This window comes from Macaca mulatta, chromosome 11 (assembly GCF_049350105.2).
Source record: "Macaca mulatta isolate MMU2019108-1 chromosome 11, T2T-MMU8v2.0, whole genome shotgun sequence".
NCBI classification, from domain to species: Eukaryota; Metazoa; Chordata; class Mammalia; order Primates; family Cercopithecidae; genus Macaca; species Macaca mulatta.
In genome coordinates this window covers 116,555,453-116,571,268 of record NC_133416.1, presented here as the reverse complement: position 1 = coordinate 116,571,268, position 15,816 = coordinate 116,555,453, and the positions used below count along the sequence as shown (strand labels likewise).

General features: G+C 43.8%; 1 protein-coding gene across 6 annotated transcripts in view; it reads right to left on the bottom strand.

Moving 5' to 3' along the window:
* The window catches only part of MYO1H (myosin IH), a 137,875-nt gene that overhangs the window by 37,313 nt on the left and 84,746 nt on the right, over nt 1-15,816 (bottom strand). For 5 of the 6 annotated variants that reach the window (XM_077954911.1, XM_077954909.1, XM_077954912.1 and 2 more), the window contains 7 exons: nt 12,588-12,786; nt 11,378-11,458; nt 7,902-8,081; nt 4,861-4,959; nt 2,594-2,707; nt 1,793-1,864; nt 436-555 (listed from right to left, as the gene is read on the bottom strand). In XM_077954911.1, the coding sequence (XP_077811037.1) occupies nt 436-555; nt 1,793-1,864; nt 2,594-2,707; nt 4,861-4,959; nt 7,902-8,081; nt 11,378-11,458; nt 12,588-12,786 (865 nt within the window). The remainder of the gene's footprint in view (nt 1-435; nt 556-1,792; nt 1,865-2,593; nt 2,708-4,860; nt 4,960-7,901; nt 8,082-11,377; nt 11,459-12,587; nt 12,787-15,816) is intronic. The other variant, XM_077954913.1, reaches the window with a different exon arrangement.

Sequence of the window (15,816 nt, the reverse complement as noted above, 5' to 3'; positions counted from 1 at the left end):
GGGACTACAGGCGCCCGCCACCTCGCCCGGCTAGTTTTTTGTATTTTTTAGTAGAGACGGGGTTTCACTGTGTTAGCCAGGATGGTCTCGATCTCCTGACCTCGTGATCCGCCCGTCTCGGCCTCCCAAAGTGCTGGGATTACAGGCTTGAGCCACCGCGCCCGGCAAAAAATAAAAACTTTCTATGTACACGTGAAGCTATCTGGCATACCACAGGCGCTATGCATAGCACACTTTGGGACACACTGTGTAAGTCATTCGGCATGCATTCATACTGTATGCGAGACACTGGAAATGTGAATAGGGAAAGACACCAGCCCTGCCTATGAGGCGTCCACAGTTCATTCTCCCTCCCAAATTCTTTAAAGAAATGATGATGATTATAAAACATCACCATGTTAGCAAGAGCAAGGTACCCAAAATGCATTGACCAACCTTGTTAACTAAGGAGGAATTGATTTTGTTGACCAGCCAAGTAAACGTTCGTCCATAAACAGCTTTTGCCATTGCATCTCTAGCGTAGACAGAGAGTTCTAGTGTCAATGGGCAGATCACCTGAAAAGAATGACAAGGTGCATCATTATAGGTGGAATAAAGAAGCCCCCAGAGTGTCCAAAGAAGTCTTTTTTTTTTTTTTTTTTTTTTTTTTGAGATGGAGTCTGACTCTGTCGCCCAGGCTGGAGTGCAGTGGCGCGATCTCGGCTCACTGCAAGCTCCACCTCCCGGGTTCATGCCATTCTCTCGCCTCAGCCTCCCGAGTAGCTGGGCCTACAGGTGCCCACCACCTCTCCTGGCTAATTTTTTGTATTTGTAGTAGAGACGGGGTTTCACTGTGTTAGCCAGGGTGGTCTCGATCTCCTGACCTTGTGATCCGCCCGCCTTGGCCTCCCAAAGTGCTGGGATTACAGGTCTTTTTTTCTTAACAACAACAACAAAAAAAAAAAATAAATAAAGGGACAGGATCTCTCTCTGCTGCCCAGCCTGGAATGCAGTAGCTGGGACTACAGGTGTCCACCACCATGCCCCGATTTTTTTTTTTTTTTTTTTTGTAGAAATGAGGTCTAGCCATGTTGCCCAGGCTGATCTCAAATTCCTGGGCTCAAGCAATCCTCCCACTGCAGCCTCCCAAAGTGATTACAGGTATAAGCCACCACACACAGTCTTGAACTAGTGTTTAATGATGACTGGCAAAGCATACATGCTGGGAAGATGCTACTCTTGCCTTTGGTTCATACGATGGCTCTTTCTTGAGTGCCCATGTGTGCCAGGCACTGTGCTGGGCTGCCAAGATACAGCTGTAACCCAGACATGCAGTCCTGACCTTCATGGGCTCACAGTTCATTTGGGGGTAGGGAGGGAGGGAGAGACATTCAAAGAATCACACAGTCATGTTGAAAGTGCTACAAGGAGATGCATATGGTGCTTTGAGGTAGAGGTGGGAGGATCAGAGAAGGCTCCTTGAGGAAGTGACCCCCAGGAAATGAAAGATGAAGAGGAGTTAACTAGATGAAGCATCGGGAACAGTGTTCCAGCAGAAGGAACAGCAGGTGCAAAGACTCCTGTGGAGGGAGGACATAGGGAGTATGAGGCATGGCTTGCTAGCATTGGTGTGGTGGTGATGATGGTGATGGGGGAGGATGAGGCAGGAGATCCCGCAGGAGCTGGACCACGCAGGGCCTGGTGAGCTAGGATCAAAGGTTTGGCCTCCCCTGAGGCCACTACCCTGCTGCTATTGGAGGGAGGCAGCAGCAGCAGGGAGGGCCGGCACATTTCCACCTAGAGCCATTTTTACCTCCTCAGTTTTGGCTTCAATTTTTCTGTGGGTGAGAGCTTCCAGAAGGTCTGCTGAGTGGACTCCCAGGAGCTGCATATAAAAGAAATCCAAAGTGCTATTCAGTGACGCAGTTTTACTTGCTTTTTATTATTTTTTTAGAGATAAGGTATGGCTCCGTTGCCAGGTAGGAATGTGGTGGCACAATCATAGCTCACTGTAACTTTTTTTGAGACAGGGTCTCACTCTGTCACCCACGCTGGAGTGCCGTGGCACGATCTCTGCTCACTGCAACCTCTGCCTACCAGGCTGAAGTGATCCTCCCACCTTAGCCTCCTGAGTAGCTGGGACTTCAGGTGTGTGCCACCATTCACAGCTAATTTTTTTTTTAGAGATAGGGTCTCACTACATTGCCCAGGCTGGAGTGCAGTGGGCATGATCATGGCTCACCGCAGCCTTGAATTTCTGGCCTCAAGTGATCCTCCTGCCTTGGCTCCCCAAAGCGCTGGGATCACAGGCATGAGCCATTGTGCCCGGCCTACTCACTAACTTATAAAGAGTTCATGGAGTATCCAGGCCCAGGGTTATCTGCCCAGAATGATCACTGTGCTTTAGTACAAAACAGACCACAATAGCTCCCTCAACCAACTGGCTTTTACTCCCGCCCTCTCCTTCAAACCCCCACTCTTTAAACCTCCTAACCAGTATCAGCCACAAGAGCATGGCACCAGACATTTGGGCCTAACTGTGGGCACCCAGCGGCCTTGCTCTCTTCTCCCACCCCTCCCCCTCCCTCTGTCCTCTCCGAAACAGTAACATCACCTTGGCTATCCACTTGATCTCGTGGGTGTCTGGGATAGTGGCACAGCCTTGGTCGTCTTCTTCAAAACCAATGTTCCCCAGGTGTAAGACACTGGCAATAATTCCAAAGAGATTCTGGGAACATGGGAAGTGTTGAGACAGGAGATCAGGACAGGGAAAGAGAACGGTGGCTACCTAATTGATTCACGTAGTGGAGACACCCAAAGGAAAAATGCCCCCGTCCCAATTCCACACCTGAGCTCACAGAACCAAGCCCTCCCCCTTCCCCAGAAACCGGCCCTGTTATTCACTTTGGGTGCTAAGGGAAGAGTGAAACAGCCTTACTCAATGTCCAGCATGAAACACTTTATTTCCATACAACAACGACAAATACATACATGAATTTTTCATAAAATAAACTACTTGTATAAAATATTTTATGACCAGGCGCGGTGGCTCACGCGTGTAATCCCAGCACTTTGGGAGGCCGAGGCGGGCGGATCACAAGGTCAAGAGATCGAGACCATCTGGCCAACATGGTGAAACCCTGTCTCTACTAAAAATAAAAAATTAGCTGGGCGTGGTGGCGAGTGCCTGTAGTCTCAGCTACTCGGGAGGCTGAGGCAGGAGAATTGCTTGAATCTGGGAGGCGGAGGTTGCAGTGAGCTGAGACAGCGCCTTTGCACTCCAGCCTGGCGACAGAGCAAGACTCCGTCTCAAAAGGGGAAAAAAAAAATTTATACAATACTGTCTAAAATAAAACTCACTAATGAACCCATTTTTCAAATAACATTATCTATCTATCTATCTATCCATCCATCTATCCTTTTTTTTTTTTTTTTTTTTTTTTTTTTTGAGACAGAGTCTCCCTCTGTTGCCCAGTCTGGAGTGCAGTGGCGCAATCTCTGCTCACTGCAAGCTCCACCTCCCAGGTTCAGGCTGTTCTCCTGCCTCAGCCTCCCAAGTAGCTGGGACCACACGCGCCCGCCACCACACTCAGCTAATTTTGTGTATTTTTATTAGAGACAGGGTTTCATCGTGTTATCCACGACGGTCTTAATCTCCTGATCTTGTGATCCGCCTGTCTCGGCCTCCCAAAGTGCTGGGATTACAGGCGTGAGCCACCGCACCTGGCCCATCTATCCTTTTTTTTTTTTAAGACACAGGGTCTTGCTCTGTCACCCAGGCTGGAATGCAATGGTGCCATCATAGCTCACTACAGTCTCAACCTCCTAGGCTCAAGCAATCCTCCCACCTCAGCCTCCTAAGTGGCTGGGACTACAGGCATGCCCCACCATGCCTGGCTAATTTTTAAAATTTTTTTTTGTAGAGGCAGGGTCTATGTTCCCCAGGCTAGTCTCAAACTCCTAGCTAGCCTCAGGTGATTTCACCACCTCAGCATCCCAAAGCATCAGGATTACAGGTGTGGGCCACTGCACCTGGCCTCAAATATAGAGGTTTTTAAATTACATCCTGGCCCTTGAAAGACTGATAGTTTAACAATCAAAATGAAAAAAAAAAAAGACAAAAAGATGTAAAAACAAAGTATTTATAAATTCTACCATTTGTTCTAGTTTGTGCCAAAATAGAAGCCTCAATGAATGAGAGTCTTGTAATTCTATGGCATCTAAATTGTTGAGACTGGACTTACTTTACGGGAGAAAAAACCCGACTCCTCCTCATTGCACACAATATTAGGAAAACTTAGGGTTGCCAGATAAAAGAACCCACAGTTAATATTTGAATTTCAAACTTATATATTTTTTTAGTATAAGTTTGTCCACATGCAATAATTGGAACATGATCATACTAAAAAATTATTCACTGTTTATCTGAAATTAATATGTAACAAGGCATCCTGTATTTTTGCTTTTGTTTTTGTGTTTTTGAGATGCAGTCTCACTCATGTCGCCCAGGCTGGAGTGCAGTGGCATGATCTCGGCTCACTGCAACCTCCGCCTCCCAGATTTAAGCGATTTTCCCGCCTCAGCCTCTAGAGTAGCTGGGATTACAGGCGCCCGCCACCACGCCCAGCTAATTTTTGTACTTTTTTAGTAGAGACAGGGTTTCACCATGTTGGACAGGCTGGTCTCAAACTCCTGACCTCAAATGATCCGCCTGCTTTGGCCTCCCAAAATGCTGGAATTACAGGTGTGAGCCATCGCACCTAGCTGCATCCTGTATTTTTATTTGTTGAATCTGGCCACTGTATTATGCAAACACCAAGAAATCAGGAATATTTCCTCAGTCCCAGAGGAAACTATCAGTTCTGCTGCGAGAGCACATACCTCGAGGTCAGCTTCAGTAAAATCAATGACAGAAAAGGCATTGGAAACAGTTTTCCAGTCATTCTTATCATTAATGGATGACTCTTTGGCACAATGACCCTGTTGACAAAAAGTTTGAGTTACTTAATGTCATTTTTATCAGGGCAATTAGCATGTCTATTCCTCTCTGAAGATGCAAAAGCTAGTCCTATAATGTACTGAATTGCAAATAAAAAATAGATTTTTCTCTAATTGTCTAGCATGTAATGATCTGACAACTGTTGCTTTTTTCCCAAAATTTATTTGGAATTTTATTTAAAAATCTCTGTTCTGGGAAAACATTCCAAGTTACATGTAAGTGGTATATCTTTTTGTACGTGCTTTTAAACATAGTTTTCTTATCATTTTTGCTAAATGAATTGAAGCCGTTTGTCTCAGGAAATATCTGCTGAAATATGCAGTGATATTACAGTGCTTGAAAGCAGAAACTCTTGACTCACTTAGAGATCGCCAGCAAAAATGTCACTGCAGGACCAGATGAAAGAAGGCTTTCCCGCAAGGAAATAAAAGGCTGGCATTTAGAGTAACAGAGGTTTTGTGAAAATCATCACAAGCAGAGATTTTCCCCATGAACTCCAGAGGTTGTCTTTTAAATAACAGACTGATTTAAAGAGAAAACGTTCTAGGAAAATGTTTTTTATTATTTTGCTTTTGTGGTACAGGGTGTTCCCAGTTTCCTAATTATCTGAAGATCTGTCTTCTTAAAAGATTTCTTCATTGCATGGGGGAAATCAGATGTGTCATACCATGAAAATATTTCTTAGTGAAGTGGCCGATATAAAATTGGCAACCTCACAAACCTTCCCAGCACAACCAGCAACATCTGCTCCTGCCCCCGAAGGGATGGGCCTGTGCAAATCAGTCCCTCTCCAAAACCTGTTGGTTTGGAAGCAGTGCAAATATACTGCCAAGTGAAACCATAAAGTTTACCGAAGTTATGAGAGATCATGAAATTGGTTTTAAATATTAGTGGCAAATTGCTAGACCCATTTCCAAAGCCCCTGACGTATATGGATCTAGTTGAATTAATGTGGCCAGAAAAAAATCTACAAGAATAAAGGCATGATATATTCTAAAAGGGAATTATTTATCAAAGGGTTAGAGAAGCCCTTGGGAAAATGGATGAAGCCCTCAAATATTTTTATAAATTGACCCTTTCTGATCATGCTATGGGAATACAAACATGATGTGACATACAGCTTTTTCCGGAAAATTAAACCCTCCAAAAAGAAAAAAAAAATCACGTTTGATGTCTTCTTTGTTTTAGTAATTAGTTCAGAGTTTGATTAGTATAAAATTAGATTATGAGATTCTTTCATTATTTAGCTTCATTTTTCATTTCTATTTTTAAAACACATTTAGAGACGGGGTCTTGCTACATTGCCCAGGCTGGTCTTAAACTCCTGAACTCAAGCCATCCTCCCACCTTGGCTTCCAAAAGTGCTGGGATTACAGGACTGAGCCATCATGCCCCAGCTTGTCTTCATTTTTGAAAGTAAACTTTTATCAAGCCTTCTTTTCTTCCATGATTTCTAGGAAGTATTGATCCTCATTTTGTGAGATTCATTTTATAAAACCTCGTTTTCTCTCTTAAATGATGCCTTCATCTACATTCTACAAGGTGGCCTCCATTCAAAACCAGGCCAAGTGAGAAGAGAAAAATCAAAAAATGTTGGGACAAAAAAGGTGTTAATGACACCAAATACTGAGAAGTGCCATACAATCTGGGTATTCTAGAACGCTAGTGCAGGCTGCAGAAAAACAAATATTGCAAGGTTATCTTCTGACAGTCAATTCTGTAACACTAGACCCTAGGCTTGCTTATAGGAATGGCCTGAACTGTATAGTGTGTTCATTTGGCAGCAAACGTTTGTCAAGATGGAAGGCAGGAGCATGAAAAAAGTTCTTTTTTTTTTTTTTGAGACGGGGTTTCGCTCTTTTTTGCCCAGGCTGGAGTGCAGTGGCGCGATCTCAGCTCACCGCAACCTCCGCCTCCCGGGTTCAAGCGATTCTCGTGCCTCAGCCTCCCGAGTAGCTGGGATTACAGGCATGTGCCACCATGCCTGGCTAATTTTTTGTATTTTAGTAGAGACAGGGTTTCTCCATGTTGGTCAGGCTGGTCTTGAACTGCCGACCTCAGGTGATCCACCCTTCTCGGCCTCCCAAAGTGCTGGGATTACAGGCGTGAGCCACCGCGCCCGGCCAAAAAAGATCTTTTCAAAAGTAGTTTACAGTGGCTCACGCCTGTAAACGCAGCACTTTGGGAGGCCGAGATGGGCAGATCTCTCAAGCTCAGGAGTTTGAGACCAGCCTGGACAACATGGAGAAACCCTGTCTCTACAAAAACTACAAAAATTAATGAGGCATGGTACCTCGAGCTTGTAGTCCCAGCTACTTTGAAGGCTGAGATGGGAGGAGTCCTTGAGCCCAGGAGGTCAAGGCTACGATGAGCCATTATATTATGCTACTGCACTTTAGCCTGGAGGACAGAGTGAGACCCCATCCCAAAAACAGGAAAAAAAAAAAAAAAAAGGAGTTTGAAAGCAGAATGAGATAGCATAGGTTTTAGATATAGCTGGACGGTGAGTTTCTATCACACCCAGATCAGCGCTCCTCACTTTGGCTGTACACTAAATCACCAGGAGGACGTTTAAAATAATTCTAACGCCCAGGTCCTACCCCAGACCAGTGAAATCTGAATCTCTGGAGGGTATGGCCCAGGCATTTGTGTTTTTAAAGGGTTCTTCAGGTGATTCTAGTTTCAGCCAGGGATGAGAACCACTTGCCTAGACATTGGTTACTTTACCAAGGTGATATAGCTGCCAGGCACAAGAGGAGATGGGTTAGATTACTTGTGATATATACATATATCAAGAAATTAGCCAATAGGACACATAGCACAATGGTAATAGAACGTCTCAAACATCCTACAGTAGCCCGTATAAACACCTCTGATTCCCTCGTCCAAAGAGTCACCAAAGCCAGGTGCTGGTCCTCCCCACCTGTGAGAGGTATTTATACAGCTGGGGGTCTCGCTCCAGTCCCAGGAAAGCCAGGCGCTCCTCCTCACCACCTGCCAGCAGCTGGTAGAAGATGTGGAAATTCCGCTCGCCTTGGTTTTGGTAGACAACTCGGGACTTCTCTATCAAGTAACTGATGATATGCCCACCTACAGGGATGCCCTTCAAAACAGAACAAAAAATGCAGCAGTGACAACAAAAATATCTTCCTGGCATCTCCTGATGGCTTGAAGTTCTGAGTTGGAATGAAGTCTGATCTATCAATCTTCTTCTTTTTTTGGACCTATCAATCTTCTATCATTAGTATTTCCTGGGTTCTGTTTACAAAGATTTTTGCTTACCCCAAGAAACTATCATGAAGATAGTTTCTATGTCTTTTTCTAGAAGCTTGATTCTTTAGGATAATGACCCATCACTATTGAATTTTTGTATATGGAGAGGGGGAGTGGTCAAAGGTCTTTTTATTCATGTTGATATCCAGTTGATCTGTGCCATTTATTAGAAAGATGATCTTGTCTCTACTGAATCATAGTGATGCTTCTGTTTGAAGTCAGCTGACTGTATGTGTGGACTTGATCTTCTCTGGACTTTATTCTGATCTATTGTCCTCTTTATCTATCCTTGTGTGAATATCACACTGTCTTAATATTTTCAATAATATAACCAATAAAAGATTTTTATTCCAGAATATATAGAGATTCTTGCAAATCAATAGGAAAGAACCAACAACCCAATTAAAAATGGGCAAAAGACTTGAATGAAAAAGAAAGCCTTTAAGTGGCCAAGAAGCAAAATTTCATTAATTACCAGGGAGATACAAACTTAAATCACAGTGAAAAACCACTATATCCCACCAGAATTTCTCAAAAGGATGAACAATATAAATGTTGGCAAGGGTATGGAACAACCGGAACCATCATTAATTATCCTAACACTGCTTTGCTGGTAAGAACCCCATGATTCTACTTCTTTAATCCAATATAAATCTACTAAAGGGCATGTGCATGGATGTTCAAAGTGCTATATATCACAGTCCCAAATTGCAAACAGCCCAAATGTCCAACAAAAGGAGAACAGATAAGTTGTGACATAGTCATGTAATCAAAAAATGAACAACTGCTACATGCAAGGACATGGATGAATCTGACAGATACGTTGACTGAAAGAAGTCAGGCACAAAACAGAACATACTGTGTAATTTCATTCATATGCACTTCAATGACCAGTGAAATGAACCAATGATCACAGAGGTCAGAACAGTGGGCAGTGGGAAGGGGGAGTCTGTTGGGGAAGAGCAGGAAAAGCTTTCAGATGTTAGAATTTTTTTTTTTAATTTTTATTTTAAGAGATAGGGTCTTGCTCTGTTGCCCACGCTGGAGTGCTGTGGCCTGATGGTGGCTCATTATAACCTCAAATGCCTGGGCTCAAGCAATTCTCCCGCCTCAGCCTCCCAAGTAACTGGGACTATAAGCGTGCACCACTATGCCTTGCTATTTTATTTTTGTTTTTTGTAAAGACGGGGTCTCACTATGTTCCCCAGGCTGGTCTTGAACTCCTGGGCTCAAGCAATCCTCCCACCTCGACCTCCCAAAATGCTGGTATTACAGGTGTGAGTCACCACTGCCTGGCCTCCAGATGCTATCATTTTTTTTTTTTTTTTTTTGAGACAGAGACTTACTCTCTTGCTCAGGCTGGAGTGCAGTGGTGTAATCTGGGCTCACTGCAACCTCTGCCTCCCAAGTTCAAGCGATTCTCATGCCTCAGCCTCCCGAGTAACTGGGACTACAGGTGTGCACCACCACACCTGGGTAATTTTTGTATTTTTATTAGAGACAGGGTTTCACCATGTTGGCCAGGCTTGTCTCGAACTCCTGACCTCAGGTGATCCGCCCACCTCGGCCTCCCAAAGTGCTGGGATTACAGGAGCGAGCCACCAAGCCCGGCCCAGATGCTAGACATTTTTATGTCTTGGTCTGGGTGGTGGTTACAGAGGTGGATACATATGTAAAAATTCACTGGGCTGTCCCTATGTTTTACAGCTTTTTCAGTATATGTGTTGAACTTCCAAAAAGGTTTTCAAATACGCATGGCTATTAAATTTCTTTCCAAATCCACTCCACCAGAGGCCCACTTCCCAGCCTCTGGGACATCCTTGAGCCAGTTTGTCCTCATCATTGAGCTCCGTGCTCATACAGCTGCTGTTCTCCCATGTGTCATTTTACCACTTGGAATGATAAGCCCTTGAGAATTCTGCCTTCCTTTCCTGCTTGCCTTAGCTCCACTTAAATTCTGTGTCTAACACAGCCATGCTCATTCACTTATGCATTGTCCGTGGCTGCTTTCATGCTACAAGAGTGGACTTGGGTCATTTCGACTGTATGGCTGAATGGCTCACAAAGCCTAAAATATTTACTATCTGGTTGTATCCGAAAAAGAGTGCTGGCCCCTGCCAGGTAAGCAGGCATGCCTAAACAATATATTGTTTACTTGTGTCTTTTTTTCTTTTTGAGATGAAGTTTCACTCTTGTTGCCCGGGCTGGAGTGCAGTGGTGCCATCTTGACTGTCTGAAACCTCCACCTCCCAGGTTCAAGCAATTCTCCTGCCTCAGCCTTCCGAGTAGCTGGGATTACAGGAGCACACCACCACGCCCGGCTAATTTTTTGTATTTTTTTTTTTTAAGAGATGGGGTTTCACCATGTTGGCCAGGCTGGTCTTGAACTCCTGACCTCAGGTAATCCACCCGCCTTGGCCTCCCAAACTGCTGGGATTACAGGCATGAGCCACTGTGTCTGGTCCTTGTGATTTATTTTTAAGCTTAATGAAAAAAAATGATATCACGCTGGCATACAGTATGTTCCCAAGACCCATCCATGTGAGGTGTAGCTGTGGTTCATTTGCTCTCTGCAGTGTAATGCCTGATGGTGTGAACACACCACAATGTAGTCATTCTCCTGTTGATGGACATTTCAGTTCTCTCCAGATGCATTGGTGCTGTTCAGTCTACTTACTTGCTCATCATGATGAGCAGTTCTGTTATGGACATGCTTACGCATCTGATATCTCTGAGATATCTCTGAGAGCGGGATGGTTGCACCTTAGATTATGTTTTTTCAGCTTCCTAAGATAACATCTTAACTCTGGTACACCCCATTACTTTCCAATAATTTCCCAATATATTACACCCCACGAGCAATGTGTAAGAATTCCTCATGATCCATATCTTCATCAACACCTCATATATATTAGACTTTTTAGTTTCTGCCCATCCAGGTGGTATAAAATGTTATCTCATTGTGGTCTTTATTTGCATTTCCTAAAACTAGCACTAACCCTGGATTTTTTAAAAAAATTGCTTGAGCCAATAAATGTCATTCTCCCCTTAAGGGGCCTTGGCTTGGGTTCCGTCACTGGCAAAATAAGGGGTCCCCATGAACCAGTAATAGGAGCTTCAGTGTACCTGAAAATCAAATTGTATATCCATGTATTTCCCAAATCTGCTGGAGTTGTCATTCCGGAGCGTTCTGGCATTTCCAAAAGCCTTGAAATACAAAGTGTCATTCACTGTCATTTAAGCTCACCATGCGTGTCAAATTCCTGATCCCAAATAATATGCTTAGTATGAAAACGGAGGAGAGAGGGTAGGAGGAGCCAGGGAGGAAAGGCATGCATTATCTTCTAAGAAGGAATCACTAACTACAGAGAATTTAATGCCAAACACTAGATTTGGGCCCGGGGAGAAGAGGGGAACAATATCTTCTTCCTATAATCCAATCTAGGAATATATTGGAAATGGTCTCAGGAGGGGTACATAGAACCCTAGCCCTATGCTGTTCTAGAAGTTATGGTTGACAGTCCCCATCACCAGACCCCTTTTTATATCACGTTGTTCTGCTCAAAGGGTCCACTGGGAAAATTCCTTCTACTATAAACATCTTCATTTATAGAAAGGGCCACAAAAACAAAGGAGAAAATGACTTGTTCAGGATCAGCCAGCAAGTCGGTGAATTGCAACAATGTAAGTAATCATAACCAAAATAATTTTAACTCAATAATAAGAAAACTATTAATAAATAATACAGTATTTTTGGTGCTTCCTAATTCTGCTGTGTGCTTTTTGTGCACCTGTTTCACTCAATCCTCAAAACTTCTTAGGCTGGGTGCGGTGGCTCACGCCTGTAATTCTAGCACTTTGGGAGGCTGACGCAGGCAGGTCACCTGAGGTCAGGAGTTTGAGACCAGCCTGGCCAACATGGCGAAACCCCGTCTCTACTAAAAATACAAAAATTAGCTGGGAATGATGGCACATGCCTGTAGTACCAGCTACTTGGGAAGCTGAAGCAGGAGAATCGCTTAAACCGAGGAGGCGGAGGTTTCTGTGACACTGTACTCCAGCCTGGGTGACAGAGAGAGACTCTGTCTAAAAAAACAAACAAACAAACAAAAAACAACAAAAAAAACCCCAAATGTCTTAAAAGGTAGGTACTATAAACAGACCCATTCAACAAATGGGGAAATGGCTTAGTTCCAGGTCACACCCTTAACTGTGACACTATCTGTGTGACCCTTAACAGTGACCTGCCCATTTTAACTGACCTGCCCAGACAGGATTTGTCTCACTTAGTGACCTCCCTGGGACTCCCTTCGATTGGTCCCCAGAGACCGCTTACCTCCAGCACTGGGTTGGAGAGCAGCAGTCTGTCACGGGCTATTTGTAGTGACTGGGTCATTGGGCAGGTCACTGCAAAATACTGGAGAATTTTCTTGGAGGCCTCTGTTTTCCCTGCCCCACTCTCTCCAGAAATGAGGATGAAATGGTTATTTAGTTCAGAGCACATCATTCGGTAAGCGTTGTCGGCTATAGCGTAGCTGGAGGAGGAGTGAGACAGAAACAAATTGGTTTTCATGGTACTTCCCTTGACTCTGACACCCACCAAAGAAGCAAAATGAGGTGCTCCATCTCCAGGAAGCCACATCCAGACTGTGGTACAAGGACAATGAGCTCAAACACATGTCAAGCCCTTTCCATAGGAGGGGCACAGTGGTTCATGCTTGTAATCCCAGCATTCCAGGAAGCTGAGGCGGGTGGATCATTTGAGGTCAGGAGTTCGAGATCAGCCTGACCAACATGATGAAACCCCATCTGTACTAAAAAAAGATACAAAAATTAGCCAGGTATGGTGGTGCACGCTTGTAATCCCAGCTACTTGGGAGGCTGAGGCAGGAGAATTACTTGAACCCGGGAGGCAGAGGTTGCAGTGAGCCGAGATGGCGCCATTGTACTCCAGCCTGGGCAACAGAGCACGACTCTGTCTCAAAAACAAAAACAAAAACAAAAACAAACAAAAAAAAACCAAACCCAAACCCGAAAAACAAAAAAACAAAAAACTCCCTACCAGGACCCACTGACTGATCAAATGTAAAGTGTACTAGATATCAAAACTCAAATAGTAGAAGAGTTAAAAGAAAAATTTAAGCAGTAATGAATTTTTTTTTTGGATGGAGTCTCGCTCTGTCGCCCAGGCCAGAGTGCAATGGCGCGATCTGGGCTCATTGCAACCTCTGCCTCCCAAGTTCAAGCGATTCTCGTGCCTCAGCCTCCTGAGTAGCTGGAATTATAGGTGCACACCACCATGCCTGGCTAATTTTTGTATTTTTAGTAGAGACGGGGTTTCACCATGTTGGTCAGGCTGGTCTGGAACTCCTGACCTCATGATCCACCTGCCTCAGCCTCCCAAAGTGCTGGGATTACAGGCGTGAGCCACCGCACCTGGCCTGAAAATATTTTTTGAAATTCACCAAATTTATGTTTTTAATCCATCAACATGTTTTATAAGAATAAGCCAGCTATAACTTACATCTCCAAGAGATGTTCTTTTAACTGTAGGTGAAAATAACAATCTTGTCTAAATATTAAATAATTCAATTCAATAAACAGAATAAGATCTCATGTATTTTTTCCCTCAAAACCTAGAATACTAAGAATGGAGTGGCAGGAAACCAAAGAGATTAACAAACTTCAGTGATATCTTTAGGACAAGAGGTAAAACTATGAGAAGCACTTTATCTTCAAGACCAGACACCAAAGCATGAAGGTGTCCCAGGAATAGAACCTGAATATGAGGCAGAGTTGCAAAGCCATTTTGGCTTTTAATCCATGGTGGTGGCTGGGCATGGTGGCTCACACCTGTAATCCCAGCACTTTGGGAGGCTGAGACGGGCAGATCGCTTGAGCCCAGGAGTTCGAGACCAGCCTGGGCAACACACTGAGACCCTGTCTCTACAAAAAATACAAAAATTAGCCAGGGTGGTGTTGTGTGCCTGTAGTCCTGGCTACTTAGGAGGCTGAGGTTGGAGGATCACCTGAGTTGTGGGAGGTGGAGGCTGCAGTGATCCATTATTGTGTCACCGCTCTCCAGTCCGGATGACAAAGCAAGACCCTGTCTCAACATATATATGGCAGTGATGCAGAAAGGCTTATGAGTGGAATAGTTCATGCCTGTAATCCCAGCACTTTGGGAGGCCGAGGCGGGTGGATCATGAGCTCAGGAGATCGAGACCATCCTGGCCAACACAGCGAAACCCCATCTCTACTAAAAATACAAAAAAACAAAAAACAAAAAACATTAGCCGGGCATGGTGGTGGGCGCCTGTAGTCCCAGCTACTCAGGAGGCTGAGGCAGGAGAATGGCATGAACCCAGGAGGTGGAGCTTGCAGTGAGCCAAAATAGCACCACTGCACTCCTGCCTGGGCAACAGAGCAAGACTCCGTCTCAAAAAGAAAAAAAAAAGAAAAGAAAGTAGAATAGTTGAGTCACCAAGACAACAGAGGCAGAATCTAAATATTAGCCTAGAAGTCAAGAGGGAGAAAAACTAGAAAATTCAGCAAAGCCTGGGCAAGAAAAAATTGCTCATCTTTCCTTTCTCTTGGTAGTTGTTGTTTTGAATGTTAAATAACTATTAGAAAATTTGGCCAATTAGGCATAGTGACAAACAAACAGCATTATTTAGCAGATAATATGGGTTATACATTATTTTCAAATACAATGGAAATTATTTAAAATGGTAAGGTTTTAAGACTTAAAAATGTCCTCAACTTTGTGAAAACTGATATCAAAGTGGTTATATTTTCTAGCCTCTGTGAAATGGCTCTAGAAACTCTGAATTAATGTGTAACTAATCAGTAAACTCTAACTACACGTATATTTTTATTTCAGTCCCTTTTAATTAACTTCCAAATCAAATGAGAAATCTAAACAGATTGTTTTTACAGAGTCAGTTACATGTTAAGAACGAAAATGGTGTTTGGAGACAAGAGATCTGAGGTCAGGTGAATAATTCTACCCTGTCAGCTTATAGTGTTACATATAAACAAATTCTGGCCATACTGCAGGCGAGTATGTATTTTCAAAAATTTGCATAAAACAGAAAATGTTATGTACTAAAAATATAATCACCCTCTACAAATTGTTATTACCATAGGTTATACATAGGGGAGAGGAATGAAGAAATTTGCACCTCTTAAGCTTCCACAGCCCTGGTTAAGTTTCTACCAAGGAGCAGTCTTCTTAGGCACCAGTGGACGGCACTATAGCAACCCTCTTCCCAGAGCAACCCTCTTCTCCAGCCACACTCTTAAATTTCTCAGCAGTTACACAAAGGTTCCACCTTTTTTCATATTTAAAGCAGTTTTCTACTGCTTTGAAGACTTACGTTACAAGAAGGCAAGGGCTTAAATGAGGTACAGAACCTAATAAACATGCATCAAGGATTTAGATGGATGGATGGATGTATTGATGGATAGGTAGGTAGGTGGATGGATAGGTGAATGAATGGATGGATAGGTGGATGGATGGATATGTGGATGGATAGGAGGATGAACGGATGGGTGGGTGGACG